The sequence below is a fragment of the Notamacropus eugenii genome, chromosome 4, assembly GCF_028372415.1.
Source record: "Notamacropus eugenii isolate mMacEug1 chromosome 4, mMacEug1.pri_v2, whole genome shotgun sequence".
NCBI classification, from domain to species: domain Eukaryota; kingdom Metazoa; phylum Chordata; class Mammalia; order Diprotodontia; family Macropodidae; genus Notamacropus; species Notamacropus eugenii.
In genome coordinates, this window is record NC_092875.1 from 33,224,916 (window position 1) to 33,240,378 (window position 15,463).

At 43.5% G+C, this 15,463-nt stretch overlaps 1 protein-coding gene across 1 annotated transcript in view; it reads right to left on the reverse strand.

Moving 5' to 3' along the window:
* Positions 1 to 15,463, reverse strand: part of OAS3 (2'-5'-oligoadenylate synthetase 3) — a 45,382-nt gene that overhangs the window by 17,689 nt on the left and 12,230 nt on the right. Inside the window, exons 8-15 of the mRNA XM_072606501.1 lie at positions 14,426 to 14,628; positions 13,858 to 14,146; positions 11,937 to 12,112; positions 11,254 to 11,477; positions 10,575 to 10,728; positions 9,039 to 9,190; positions 3,879 to 4,107; positions 1,447 to 1,717 (exon numbers count right to left, since the gene is read on the reverse strand). Of these exons, the coding sequence (XP_072462602.1) occupies positions 1,447 to 1,717; positions 3,879 to 4,107; positions 9,039 to 9,190; positions 10,575 to 10,728; positions 11,254 to 11,477; positions 11,937 to 12,112; positions 13,858 to 14,146; positions 14,426 to 14,628 (1,698 nt within the window). The remainder of the gene's footprint in view (positions 1 to 1,446; positions 1,718 to 3,878; positions 4,108 to 9,038; positions 9,191 to 10,574; positions 10,729 to 11,253; positions 11,478 to 11,936; positions 12,113 to 13,857; positions 14,147 to 14,425; positions 14,629 to 15,463) is intronic.

A 15,463-nucleotide genomic window follows, 5' to 3' on the forward strand; every position in this document is an offset into this window, starting at 1 on the left:
ACAACACACATATTCCTTCTTTGCCACAAACTAAGCTGGCTTTCTCTCCTAGGATGGGGACTCCAAAGACATAGAGAAATCATTTTCCCCATTCCCCAAATCAGAGGTCCAATAAGGAAGGTGTGAGAAACCCCATCAGCATCATAGATTTAGACCTCAGAGATTATCCATTAGGATTCCTTCCTTTCACAGATCAGCACCAAAAAAGGAAAAGTGACCTGCCTGCCTCTAAAGCTAGGGTTTCTTCTATAGAACCATCTTGTCAACAGTCCAAGGAAAGAATGCCACACAAACCACCGAGGGACAAATATTCTGAGGCTCTGTTCTGTAATCTAAATTAGGTAGCATGGCCTATCCTGGTGATCCCCAAGCCTAATTCTACTTCAGACTGGTAGAAGATCTGGAATTTTTATTAGTGACTTGAGTAAAGGAAGAGATGGTCTACTCATCCAACGTGTGGATGTCTTCTAACAAAGAGGGAGAGCTAGTACTCAGGATGACAGGCTCAGGATCCCTAAGGATCTAGAAAGGTTATGAGCATCAGGCTAAGTCTAATAAAATAAAAATCACCAATTATGTTTTTGTAAGAAAAAAGAAAAGCAAGTTTCACTAATAGAGATCTAGGGTTTCCTGTATAATTGATCCTTTTCTATTCTATTATAGTGGTGCCCATTTTATTTATTATCAATTATAATAAGAGCTAGCACTTATATAGTGCTTTGTTTGCAAAGCTCTTTACACATGTTAACTCATTTGATTCTCATGACAACCCTGGGAAGTAGGTGCTATTATTTTCACCCCCATTTCGCAGATGAGGAAACTGAGGCACAGTTTAATTGTCTTAAGTGACTTGTCCAGGGTCACCCGGCTTGCATGGGTCTGAGGCAAGATTTAGACTCATGTCTTCCTGACTCCTAGTCCTGTGATCTTATTCATTATAACATCTAGCTTCCTCTCTTAGACCAAAGACCTCCAGTGGTGGTAGTGTCACAGTTTATATACCCTTTGAAGAGGAGGGGTCATGAAGAGTCAGACACAACTGAATAGCAAACCCTGACATTCCCTGTTCTAAGACTCCAGCTCTGACATACCTTGTTCTAAGGCCCCTCCTATATTAGCATTCTATCTATAGCCTCTCTCAGCCCTTATATTCTATGACCAAATGAGATAGCATATATGCAAAGTCATTTGAGAGTTAAAAGTGTTACACAACTATTTGTTATTATTATTTCATGATGATTATTAGAGTTCTGCAGTCACGGAGCATGAAGTGATTTATCAAGCTTGCCTGATAAAGTGTAGCAGCCCCTGGGATAATTCCAGTGGAGGAAGTTCAGGTCCCCATAGAAAATGGGACTGGGGGGTATTTACTGAGGGTTCTAGAGTCCAGATGCCACCATTACCATTTGGATCTTTCCACTGTACTCATAGTCCCTATGCACTCACCCAAGGCATCAAAGGAAGGTCTCAGGGAAACATCCATCCAGCTGTGGAGTGTGGCTGACATCAGCCTGAATCTCAAGGCTTGAGGGTCCTCCTGAGCAGAGAACTGGAGGCTCAAACCCTCCCAGCAGGCTTCCAGCTGTGCTTGGATCTCAGTGAAATTGTCTGGCTGCCAGGCCCCTTGGTCACCGTAGGCCTTGAAGCAGCTGAGGAACACGATAAGGTCGACATCAGAGCCGCCTCTCAGAGCTGTGCCCCGGCCATAGGAGCCACCCTGAGGAGAAGACAAGAGAAGTCCTGGCATGATGGGATCTTGGATCTATGCACAGTTGGAAGGGATTCTTGAGAAGCAGTGTGGTAGAGTGGGCAAAGTCCTGAATTTGGAGATATTAACCCTGGGTTCAAATCTCCTTTGGCTCAGCTATCTGTGTGACTTTGGGCAATCTGCTTCCCTGTTCTGGCCTCAGCTTTCCTTCCTTTAATGTGAGGGAGTTGGCCTAGATGACCTTGCAAGCCCTTTTCTGTTCTAAATCCATAATCCTCTTGATCTAATCCAACCCCCTTGTATCATACAGAAGAAGAAACTGAAAGTCAGAGAAGAACAGTGACTCTTTTAATCCTTACACAAGTATTAAGTTTCAGAACTTGGTGCCATGTTGCCATCCTGCCTGGCTCTTACATCTATGTAGTAACAGGTTGCTTTCAAAATGATTCTAGTTTCAGCCCTTTTGAAGTAGGCAGGCATCATCATTCCTGTTTTATAGATGAGGAAACTGAGTCCCAGTGATGTGATTTTAGGGGTTCAAGGACCGCTCAAAGGATGAAGTTCAGGAGAGCATCATCTGAAATGAATTCATGGACTCAAACATTCTTTAAGTCAAGGTGCAAAGGTTTATTTTAACGCCAATATGAGGGGCAAAGCTCCTTAAGGAACTTTTAGCTGAACAGGAATGATGCTGAAGTTTATATAGGAAAAGAAGTGGATTATCAGGCAGATATGCTAGTTAGATGATAATTTATAACCTTAGTCACAGGTGTCATTCACTACTGGAAACCAGGGGAAGGGATTTCTAAGGGGTGTATTTTTGATCTGTTATATCTGTAGTAGATAGCTTTGAGAGTTGATGTCTATAGCTTGACGTCTGGATTGCATATGATAACTGTGGGAATCAATATATGATAATTCTGCTGGTACGAGATAGTCCTGTTTTTACAAGGGAAATTCTGCAGAGGTCAGCTTGTTCTTGTAACAGGGAAAGATAGCTTGTCTTACTGGGGTCCACACTTGAGTTACTGCTGGACATAGTGTCCTTGGGCTGAGAAGGAAACTGTCAGCTGTCAGAGGTAGTATTTTCAGGGTAGGGAGAAATGTGATCCTGGAAGTGGGGTCCAAGCAAAAGCACTCAAGCGCCCCATCCCCAGATTGGGGAAGTGATTTGCTCAAAGACCCTGAGTTCTAATCCCTTGCCTTGCCATTATGCACTGGTGGGGTCTTACATTAGCTTCCTTTGCCTGTCAATTTCCCAGTTAATTAAATGAAGTGTTGGTCTAAGTGATCTCTAAGCACCCCCTTAGCTCAAACATTCTGTATATCAGATCTCTGTCTAGAAGCCAGGGCTCCTGGCTCAGAGGTCTCTGCCATCCCATGGAAAAGATTGTGTCTTTCATTACCTTCCACCACCATACTGAATCCAATTTTACCAATTATTTTTCTGTGACACTTTTCCTACCAGTATCCCCCCCTTTCACTGACAGTGCTACTGCCCTAGTTCAGACCCCCATCACCTCTTGCCTTCTAACTGGTCTCTCTCTGCCTCAAGACTCTCCCTTCTCCAATCCATTCTCCACACAATTGCCCAAGTGGACAGGTCTGACCTTGCCATTCCTCTACTCCAGAATGTTCAGTAAGTCCCTATTACCACCTCTAGGTCTATTACAAATTTTTCTCTTTGGCATTTAAAGCCCTTTCCAGCCTGGCTCTTCACTGCCTTTTCCAGATTTAAGGTAAATGTCTCTGTGTCCACACTGGATTATTTGTTCTTACTTGATTTTGTACTACCTGTCCCACATTCTTGGAAAGCTGTCTCTTAGAATTCAATTTATTAAGCCCATACTATGTGCCAGGCACTGTGCTCAGATCTCACACCACTTCCTCTTTTCCTGACCTCTCCCCAGGGGTAGGGCCATTCTCACCTCTCTACACCCTCAAATCACTACATGTTTACTTTTGAAATATTTTTGTATTTTGTTTCCTTTAACAGATATCCTCAGTGCCTGGCACATAGTAGGAACTTAAGAAGTACCTATCTATTGATGGATTGTGCCTTTAGATCTGATGCTCCCAGTTTCCAGAGGTCTCCCAGATTTTGGCCTCTTGTCCCAGGTCCCTCACCTGTCTTCATCTTCCTGGAGGGAGGAACCCCCACCTCACTCACCTTAATGACTTTCGTCACCCGGATCCCGGAAATGGAATTCTGGAAACACTTCTCCCGCAACACCTTGCAAATGATGTTCACTGCTTGGCTTACCTGATCCAGGAAGCCTTTCTGTGGCATAAGATTATCCTGGACAAACTTGTCCAGAGCCCTGACAGGTGTCTGGTATAGCTCCATGACTCCTGTTACAGCAGGTAGGGTTCTGACCTGGCTTTGAGAGGAAGTTGGTCTTCACCCAAGTCACAGCCGGGCCAATACTCTCTTTCAGCTCCGAACCTTATGGGTGAGTGAGTGCCAAAGGCAATCACGAATCCCATTGGCTCTTAGGGGAGGAAGAGTTCCCAGCCCTGTGGACTAGTTTCGTTTCTGCTAAAGGGCAGGTTCTGCTAGCGAAAAAAACTGAGAGGTTGGAACGCAGAGGGAGAGGTGGGGAAGGAGGGAAGTCAGAGGAGGCAAAGAAAGGGAGGGCGGTGTCTCCTACTAGACTGACTTAGGGGGAGGGGACCGAAACCAACTTCACTGCCTTTGCAGCAGACTCTGTCCTCCCCAGGCAGTTCTGAACTTGTGGCATGCAGGAAATTGTAGTTTCTTCCCCCTTTCTTTCATTCTAGATTCCTTTCTTTACTTTCGATTTCCCTTTCTGCCTGGATCTTTCCCCAGCTCCCCACTGCCCTGCTCTTCTTTCCCTCTGGGGGAAACCCTAACCCTTTTCACCCTTAAGTTCTGCCCCCACCCTCTGCCTAACCCTGTCCCCAAACCTACAGATGTCACAGCTTCATGAACCCCACCTCTGAGTCCTCAGAAAACATCGGAGCTCAACCAGCTGACAAAGGGACTGAATCTTGACAGGATACCCATAATCCTCCTCTCACCATTGGGGAGGAGGGTAGATTTGATCCCGTGTTCTTTGGAACCAGGACTGATCATTGTAATCGATCAAAAACTGGCTGTCTATTAGGGTTATTTTCATTTATATAATTAGTGTCGTTATCAGGTACATTATCATCTTGTTTCTGCATTTTTCACTGTGACCAGTCTGGTACAGTGGAAAAATCATGGGGCTTGAAGTCAAGAGAGACTAGAGGTACAAATATTGCATCAGATCCTTATTAGGTGTATGACCCTGGGCGAGTCACTTAACCTCCATCTGCCTCAATTTAATAAAAGCACCTGCCTCATAGGATTGGTAGGAGCATCAAATGAGATAACATATGCACAGTGCTTTGCAAACCTTAAAATATTTTATTAGTTACTATTACCACTATAGATCAGCTAGGTGTGCAGTGGACAGTGTTGGGCTCATCTTCCTGAGTTCAAATCTGACCTCAGACATTTCCTAGCTGTGTGAAGCTGGGTAAATCACTTAACCCTGTTTGCCTCAGTTTCCTCTTCTGTTAAAGGAACTCAAGAAGGAAATGTCAAACTATTTCAGTATCCCTTGTCAAGGAAATCCCACAAGGGGCCAATCAAGAATTAGACATGCCTGAAAAACCATTGAATTATTTTCATTCATAATTATTCAACCTGTTCACTTTGTAGTTGAGGAAACCAAAAAGGCTGCAGAGAGATTTGCAGTGGGTTAAGATAACAGGATCAAGGCTAGGTCTTCCAATTCCTGGCTGCTATGTCTCTATGACACCCCGCTGGTCTTCTCTTTCTCAGCCATTGTTATTATTAAATTATTAATACATATTAATAATGATGATGATCTCTAGCATTTATATAACACTTTAAGGTTTGCAAAACATTTTAAGAATATTATCGCCTTTGATTCTTAAAACCACCCTGGGAGACAGGGGCTATTATTAACTCCATCTTATAGATGAAGAAACGAAGGCAGGCAAAAGTGAAGAAACTTATCAAAGGTCGCATAGCAAGTAACTGTCCCAGTCAAGATCGGAACTCATGCCTTTTTTACTTCAGATCCATCGCTCTAACCATTGCACCATCATGTCTTTGTCAATTTTTTCTTTATGTGTTTTGTTTTTATATCAAATTCATCTCCGCTTCTCATTTACTTAGTGAGCCATCCCTTCTAAAAAGATTTTAAAAAGAAAAAACAAAAAAAGGCACACAAAACAATAAACACCCCCCCACCCCCACCCCAGCCTCCGTGAAAGGAGAAAGGTTCATTTTTTTCTGTTCTTCTCTGGGTCCCAGCTATACTTCTTTCTCTTAATAATATGGATTGCACACATATAACTACATCTGATTGCCTCCTGTCTCAGGAAGGAGGGAGGAAAGAGAGGGAAGGGGGATAGAATTGGGAACTTGAAATTTTAAAAGAAAAAAATGTTAAAATATTGTTTTGACATGTAATTGGGGGAAATATACATGCATACATATACATGTATGGATATGGATACATACACATATGTATATGTATGTGTATATGTGTATTTATATATGTATGTTTTTTATATATGTATATATGTATGTTTTATATATATATATATATGTATGTATGTAAAGACCTTTCCTGCCTGTGGGAAAGCAAGCTCCCATTTTCACTACTTGGGATTTGTAGGATCGTAGATTTAGAGGTAAAAGGGACCTTTGGGGCCATCCAGTACAACTCCCTCATTTTCGATTGTTGTTGTTCAGTCCTGTCTGGCTCTCCATGAGATCATCTGGGATTTTCTTGGCAAAAATACTAAAGTGATTTTCCATTTCCTTCCCCAGTTCATTTTACAGAGGAGGAAACTGAGGCAAACAGAGTTAAGTGACTTGCCCAGGGTCATATAGCTAGCAAGAATCTGAGGCCTGATTTGAACTCAGGAAGATGAGATTTTCTGATTCCAAACGCAGTGCTCTATCCACTATACCACCTACCTGCCCTATCACATGGTCAATTCATCAGAATCAGTCACAGAAGATCTATACATATCCAATCTCTCCAAGATGTTTTCCTTACATGTCATCATGATTCTCCTAGAAGTAAGCTTTACTTATGGAGAGACATCATCCCAGATGTTCTGAACATGTCCCAGACCCTGATTGCATGTTTTTTCATATCATTGATTTCCTTTGAAATCCTTTATATTGTGTATTTAAAAACACAGTTCGAAGAAGGGGTGTGCAGGCTTTACCAAACTGCCAAAGAAATCCAGGACCTTGATTGCATGTATTTCAATATAATTAGTTTCCTTTGAAATGCTATATATTTTATTTTGTGTATTTAAAAACACAATTTGAAGAAGAGGTTTGCAGGCTTTACCAAACTGTCAAAGGAGTCCAGGACTCAAAAGAGATTAAGAGTCTTCAACATAAACCATGATCCTTTGAGGAGGAGGATTGAGTGGGGCATGCACAGCTAGGGAGGTCAGGAACAGTGGCCTGTACGAAGAGGCAAGTGACCTCAGACTTGAAGGAGGCCAGGAATTCTCAGAGGGAGAAAGGAGGAGGGAGAAGGGAGCATATGCTGGGCATGTGTTTTCCTTTGTAATACTTACTTGACCCATTTTCTTCCACTATAGTCTTCTTCTAGGGCCCCATTGCTGTGTGGAGGTGACCATGGGCCCTGGAAGGTCATCCTAATGGAACTCCAGATCTGATGAATACCTTTCATCTGGAAAGGCTCCAAGTATAGCGTATGGCTATCTGTTGCTCAAGGACCAGTCTACCTGAGTTTGAGAAAGCATAATGCTGCAAGGATGGCCAATAAGTAATGGAATCTAAATCATGATGACAGCTCTAAAGAAATTCCTAGGAGAACCCATGAATGGACAATCTTCCCAGGTCCTTGCAGTATATATTGAAGTAAGCACCTCCATTTTATCAATAGGGAAACTGAGACCTAGGGAGAGGTACTAAGCATTTATTATTGTTGTGAGAGGCTGCCAGCAGCTGCTCCAAACCCAGTCTTCAAGATGGCATCAATGACTGACCAGGAACTAGCAATGGAGAAAGAAGTCAACTTTATTTAGTTAATAAGCATACAATTGGCAGTACAGATCAAGAAAATGTGTTGATTGTGGCAGGAAATGTCTAACTTCCCCTTGACTCCCTATTTCTCATGGAGATGCCATCAGAAAGAGACTACTGAGCCAGTGCATATCGTCACTGGGCATCTCTTTTCATGCTTTTTGGCTTCCAGGTACCATAACACCAGTGCAAAGATTTTACATTATGCTTGAAACAAAAACGCCATTGTGTTCTAGCTGCCTACTGTCTAATAGTATTCCCTAGGTCCCACATCAGTTGGTCAACAAGCATTTGTTCAGCCCCTAGTATGCGCCAGGCATTGTTCTAAATTGTGGAAATGCAAAGACAAAAGCAGTTTCTCATCTCAAGGAGCTCACAGTCTATTAAACCGTGATGTTTGAAAAGTTCAAGAAACATAATTTCTGAGTAGTCCTGTTATTAATAAGGTTAACATGTTATTAATAAAAGAGGTCAGTGGTACTCTCAAATTCCAAAGACCCTTCATGGCAGTGGACTCATAGTTTATATGCCCTTGGAAGAGCAGGTGTTCCTAAGGGTAGCAATCAACTCTGATTGGTTAACAATTAATGAGAGAGTGAATATTATAAAGGGAAATGGGCTATATTACAATGAGGGTCTTGGGGAACTTGGGATTATCAACTTCCATATTTTGACAAAAGGAAGAATCCACATTTTCCCAGAGTTGTCTGAGTAAACACACCTGTTACCTTAAACCTAGAATTTCTTTTCCTGGTTAAGTCTTTGAGAAAGATTTCCCACACTGCTTGATTTCTAGATGAGGAAGTCAAAAAGGAGAAAAACTTGATTCAATAATTATTTATTAATACAACAGAGAAACAGTCATTTCTCTCAAAGAGAGACAACATGCTAATAAGTACACCCAAATGAGATACAGACAGAAGAAATCAGAGGTGGCTTGAATTTATAGCTGCACCACATCCTAGGGCTTACAGGATTATAGCATCCCATATCCAGAGTGAGAAGATCCCCTATTCTGTTGGACTCAAACCAACATCTTGTTTACTTATAGACATTATCCCCATAAAGACATCATTACATGTCTCTGATAAAAATGTTGCATCCACACCTTCCTCTAATTTTCTTGGAATTCAAGAATTTGAGAGTCTGGAAGGACTTGAGTAGCCTTGTCATCCAATACATCCTGTTTTCCCTTTGAGGTCACCAACAGTCAAAGGCTGGGGAGAACAGACTCAGAGAATTGTGCAGTTAGATTCCTCTTGGGCAGAAGGGTTTCTTTGGTGGTAATAACTGCACTGTGGCTGTACCACTGGATTGTGAATGAAGAAGCCCTCTATTGAGTAACTGGGTGGAGGATAGCCTTTTCTTCCTTCCAGGGTTTGCTCCACCTGAAAAGAGAACACATTTTACTTTGGGGAATCTACCTACCCATGATTTGAGGGTGGGAATAATACAGGAAGAACTTTGAGTATCCAGGTGGTTGCATAGTGCATAGAGTGCCCAGCCTGGAGTCAGGAAGACTCATTTTCCTAAGTTCAAAACTGGTCTCGGACACTTCCTAGCTGGGTACCACTGAGCAACTCACTTAACCCTGTTTGCCTTAGTTTCTTCATCTGCAAAATGAGCTGGAGAAGGAAGTGGCAAATCACTCCAGTATCTTTGCTGAGAAAATCCCAAAAGGGGTCAAAAAGAGTCAGATATGACTGAAAATGACAGCTACACAACACAACACAACAGCTACAGCGACAAAGAAAGAACCTTGTATTGAGAGCTAGAGAACTGCATTCTAATCCTGGTTCTGCCACTAATTGACTTCATGACCGTCTTCAAGATATTTATCCTCCCTGAGTCTCAGTTGCCATAGCTATCAAATGAGGATGGCATAAGCTCAACAGGGCCCAGCAACATGACTCTGAAAATAAAAGGCTATGGGATCTTCTAATGAAGTTGAGGACACTAACAGGTCTTGGGAAGTGACTACCCCATTGCCGACTGTGAGTTAGAACCCAGTGGGAGTAGACTGTTCAGTTCTAGGGGCCAGGACACACACACAAACACACACACACAGATTCTCTCTCTCTCCCTCTCTTTCTCTCTCCCTCTCTCTCCCTCTCTCTCCCTCTCCATCTCCCTCTTTCTCTCTCCCTCTCCTTCTCCCTCTTTCTCTCCCTCTCTCTGTCTCTCTGTCTCCCTCACTCCCTCTCTTTCTCCCTCCCTCTCTCTCTCTCTTTCTCTCTCTCTTTCTCTCTCCCTCTCTCCCTCTCTCTCTCTCTCTCTCTTTCTCTTCCTCTCTCTCTCTCTCTCTCTCTCTCTCTCTCTCTCTTTCTCTTTCTGTTCTGTGCCACCTCCCAGGACTACACTGCTTAATTAAAAGGTTCTATTGAAAGTGGTCTTCCTTGGGGTAGACCAAAAAGAGTGGGGGAGGGTATGTAAACATGCTGGGGTCCAGGTTAGGGTGGCAGGTGTGGAATCAAGGAGGAAACCTTTGAACTCTCCCAAATCTCAAAGATCATGGGAATTGCCAATCACATGGTGGCCTGTGATGGTCAAGGCCCAGCTGGAACATGCAGGTCAGGTCAGGGACAGACCTCTAAACTCCAACTTCAGATGACCATGAATCTGAGGGCAGAGGAGCCGGAAGGGTGGTGTGCAGAGGGAATGGTTGTCTGAGCCCATGGGGTGTCACACACACACAAATGAGCAAGCACATATGAGTGTATACATGTTTGTGTGAACACACACACACACACACCAGAGAAGACTCTCACTTACTGGCACATCCCATGGCTTCACCCAGCTCCCATCCCCGTTTTTAAAGCATGGGTTAGATGACCATCTTCGAGCTTCTTCTGCCAGCTTGTCCCAGCGCCATCGACTTCCACCCCCTACATCACCAGTTGGGTCAGCTGGGTCCAGGATCACTGGCCTAAAGGGGAGGGCAGAATGAAAAGATTCCTTCCAGGTCACTAAAGCCAAGAAGATAATTGCTCCAGGCAAAACCCTCTCCAAATCCTTCAAGAAACTTAGACTAGAATATTTTTAAGTGTTGACATTTCCCTAATGTTTTCTACTGCCAAAGCCTTTGTCTTCAGGATCACAATTACACTTCTAACAGGTCTTGTGAGGTGTACCACAGAGGTGAACCAAGACCCGTAGGAGAATCTTGTCCATAGTCATACAGCTAATGAGTAGGGAGGGATCAGGGACCAGGACACAGACCACTGGGGACCAATATCACTGAAAGACTAAATTTCCATATGGGAAGTGGTTAAGGGGAGAGGCAGATCACACATTAATTATTGCATAGTATCTTATACATGCATATGGCCTAAATCCTTGATAATTGTTTAAGTCCCCAGAGGGACTCAGGGCAGAAAGGTTCAGAGCATCAGAGCCATCAGCTTAGAGTATTTGCTGATTTCTAGGGTGGGGTGGATCCTATCTCTGATACCTGGGTTTTTTCAGCTGCGATTTCAGGTACTCTCCAATAGTCACATCCTGAAAGTCATAGTTGATGGTCCAGTAAACTTTAAGCTCTTGGTAATGTTCAATCAAATACAAGACTGTCCGGAAGCCCTGTGCTGTGTTGAAATCAGTTTCCTGGCTCCCATGCTCCCAGGCATAGACAGTCAGGAGCTCTAAGGCATACTGAGGGGGAAATGTCTCCATTTCGACCTTTCAGTTAGAAGAAAGGAGAAATATTTGAGAATGATCTTGAACAATAACTCTGGCATTCCTCCTTTCTATCTCTTCTGACTCCCCCATCCCAGACTTTTCTGTCACAATCATATATGCCCACATGCCTCCCCTAATAGGATCTAAGCTATATGAGTGTAGGAATTGTTTTCATTTCTTGAGTTTGCATTCCCAGGGGCACATAGTAGATACCCTCTAAATTCATTTGATTAATACAATGAAATACAATTCATATATACATGATGTTGCATCCTCTCCTGAGTCACAGGGAAGGTCAGAAGCCATCTAAGTCTAGCCCCCTCATTTTCGAGCTGAGCAACAGGCTAGGTGACTTGCTTAAGATCACACAGCTAGTGTGTGGCAGGTCCAATCAAGCACCCATTCTCCTCCCATTGTCCTCAGGTGTTCACCTCCTGGGTAACCAAAGAAGATTCCTACCCTTCTGTACCAGTGTTTCACCAATCGGATCAGACTTTTGAGCTTGGTGCAGCGCTGTTTGAGAAAGAACTTCTGGAGCTCTGTGAAGCAGGTGGAGAATTCTCCCCCAGTCCAGGATTCCTTTATAAGATTGATGTAGACCTGGGGGTCAGGTCTGAAGCCTTTGTGCACCTGGCCTGTGGGGGGAAAACCAACTCAATTCAACTCATGTTTAATTAGCACCATCTCTGATCTGAACCCCATGACTAGGAAAGTAGGGGTGGGATGCTGGGGGTAGAGACAGAGACAAGAGGCAGGCCATGCCCACCAGGAGTTTAAAGAGCTGACAATACAGGGCCCAGAGAGTAAGTGCTGGAGGAATTCAGGGGAGAAAGTCACTGTGCTGTGAGTGCATCAGTGAAGGCTTCCTAGAGGAGTAGGATCTAACCTGGACCTTGAAGGATGGATAGAATCTGCACAAATGGAGTGGAAAGAAGCCATGTCCAAAGGGGAACATAACTGGAGCATGGGCCTTTATATGGGAACAGTTATGGATCATGAGGAGGCCAACCCAACTGGATCAGGAGAGGAACATTGGAAAAGAGTCAGAGGGAAAGGAAGAGAAAATTGGTGCCCTGGCTGTTGTTCTGGGGCAGCTAGCTGCAGGTCTGGGCACATTTGCTGTTTGCTGTCTGCCAAACTCCTGCTTGTCTGTTTTATAACCTTATGTGTCTGATAATTTATTTTCGATCACACTCAATTATGGACAGCTCAGAATACAATGTATAGTATTTATTTTGTAAGCTTTCTTGACATGGAAATTTATTACTGTCTCTTTGGAATCCTCTCTCATGTTTTGCTGTGCACATGGCAATGTTTCTTGTTTTCTTCTGTTGTATTTAAGTCGTAGCATTTACGTTCATGATGTTTCTGTCTCCTTTCTTATTGTGTAGTTAAATTTTAGTATTTAAGTTTAAAATAAATTAAGAGAAAAAAGGGAAAAAAACAAGAAATCATCTAGTCTGGGGGTCCTTCATCTGGAGTCTGTAAAGATTAAAAAACCTTTTTAAAAGAACTATTTCAACCTAATTTATTTTCTAATTTTATTTGACATATATGAAAACATTATTCTCAGAAGGGGTCCATAATCTCCACCAGACTAATTCTGCCTCTGTTAATTATTTCCAATTTGTATTATCTATACTGTATATAGATTGTATATACGTGTGTGTGTGTGTGTGTGTGTGTGTATAGTATGTATCTACATCTGTATATAGTTGTTTGAATGTTGTCTTCCCCGTTAGATTCTTGACAGCCGGGACTGACTCTGACCTTTCTTTGTATCCTCTGTGGTTACTACAGTACCTGGCTCATAGTAGGTGGTAAATAAATGTTTATCGATTGACTGACTAGATTGATAAAGGGATCCAGGATACACAAACTAGAAACACTTCTGTGCCAAGCACTTTACAAATGTTATCTCAAGAGAGCTTTATAACAACCTTAGGAAGTAGGTGCAATTACAGATGAGTAAACTACAGGAAATGGAGGTTAAGTGACTTGCCACACAGCTAGTAAATGGCTGAGGCTAGGTTTGAACCCAGGTCTTCCTGACTCCAGGTTTAATGCTCTATCCACTGTACCACCTAGCTGTCTGTCAAAGACCCTTAATTTAGGCCCAACTCCCCAGAGTCAGAGAAAGGTCACAGTAAATGGGAGAGTTGGGATTTGAAGACCTCTTTTCTGATGCTGAATTCAGGGATCTTTTCTCAGTGCCACACTTCCCTTGCCTACCCCACCACCCAAGAGGCAGGAACACTATTACCCCTCGGTTTGTGGGTCAAGAGGGGAATCTTCACTTTTGGAAATCAGCTGGGGCTGAGAGAAGGGGCCTGGGCAGGGTCTGTTTTTCCACCCAGAAGCCAGGTTGGGGGCTTCTTACCTAAAACATCAAAGGCTGGAAGCACATCAAAGTTCACCGACTGACTGTTCTTTTTGGACGTCATTGTGAAGCTGAGCACTCGAGGGTTATCCCATTTGCTGACCTCAAATTCTACTGTAAACATTCTATTTTGGTCACGTTCACATTCCTCCAACCGTTTCTTGATTTCATCAATGAACTCTCTTCGGCGGTTTATCTGGTCCCGATAACTTTTGAGATCGCTGAGAAATACCACCAGGTCTGCATCAGAGCAGCCTCTCAGGGCTGTGCCTTTGCCAGATGAACCTCCCTGAACGGAGCAGAAACTGAGCAGTGAGATTATCTCTACAGGAAGACCCTTTGTCCAGACGAAGGGAGGAGGGGTCGTGGAAAACCAGCTGCCCCCTCCCAGGACATCCCTCTGCTCATCCCCAGGTTCCAAACCTGTCTTTTAAGGACCTTCCCCCCCGCCCCCCCCCCCCCCACTCCCCAGGATCGCCCCCCCGTCTGGGGATTCTCTCTATCCTGAGCCTTCTCTCCCTGCCCAGATGTTCAGATCAACAGGTAAAGAAATCCGGCCCAGGCTCACCTTTACAACCTTGGTCACCCGAACTGACTTCCAGGTATCTTGGAAACACCTCTCCTTTAGGAAGGAGGAGATGGTGTCGATGGCACTTCGCACCTCTGTTCGGAAAGTGGTATCAGGCAAGAGGTTCACCTCAATGTATCTGTCCAGGGCCCTAGGTTGAGTGTTCCAGAGAGTCTGCATTGAGAGAGTGAGGGAAGGGAGAGCTCAGTGTCCAGCTGGCTGAGAGCGGAGCTGTTCCTTGTCTCTCCCTTCATTCAGTCCCAGGACGCTCAAGAGGGCTCTGCCTCCTGAGTCACTTTCGTTTTCCTGAGCAGGGCGAGCCAGGGTTTCTGCTGCTCCACTCTAGGCTGCATCTATTTTTAAACAAGTTTAGCTGATTCCTTTTGTGTTTACATGCTATTTTTTTTTTTAAAAAGAAATAATACCCACACCCCCCTCACCTCCAAAGGGAACTCCCTTGTAACAAGGAAAAATGAAGTACTTGCCTGTTGGTGCTTTTAAAGGACAATGGTACAGTTTGAAGAAGTTAATTCATGGTAATTCAGACTTGGAGATGGAGAATGGGATCTTCTCTGCATAAAGGTACCCTGGTGGCATAGTGGGTACTCAGGAAGACCTGAGTTCCAATCTGACCCCAGACACTTACTAACTGTAACCCTGGGCAAGTCACTGAACCCTCTTTGCCTCAGTTTCCTCATCTATAAAAGGAGCTGGGGAAGGAAATGGGAAAACACTCCAGTATCCCTTGTCAAAGAAATCCCATAAGGGATCAACCAAGAATTGGACATGACTGAAAACAACTGAATTCTTATCGTCAATATTAATTATTCCATCCCTTCACTTTGTCGTTGAGGAAACCAAAGAGGCTGCAGAGAGATCTGCAGTAGATTACAATAGCAGGATCAGGGCTGGGTCTTCCAATTCCTGGATGTTATGTCTCTATGACACCCCATTGGTCTTCTCTTTCTGAGCCACTGTTATTACCAAATTATCAATACTTATTAATAATAATGATGATATCTAGCATTTATATAGTGT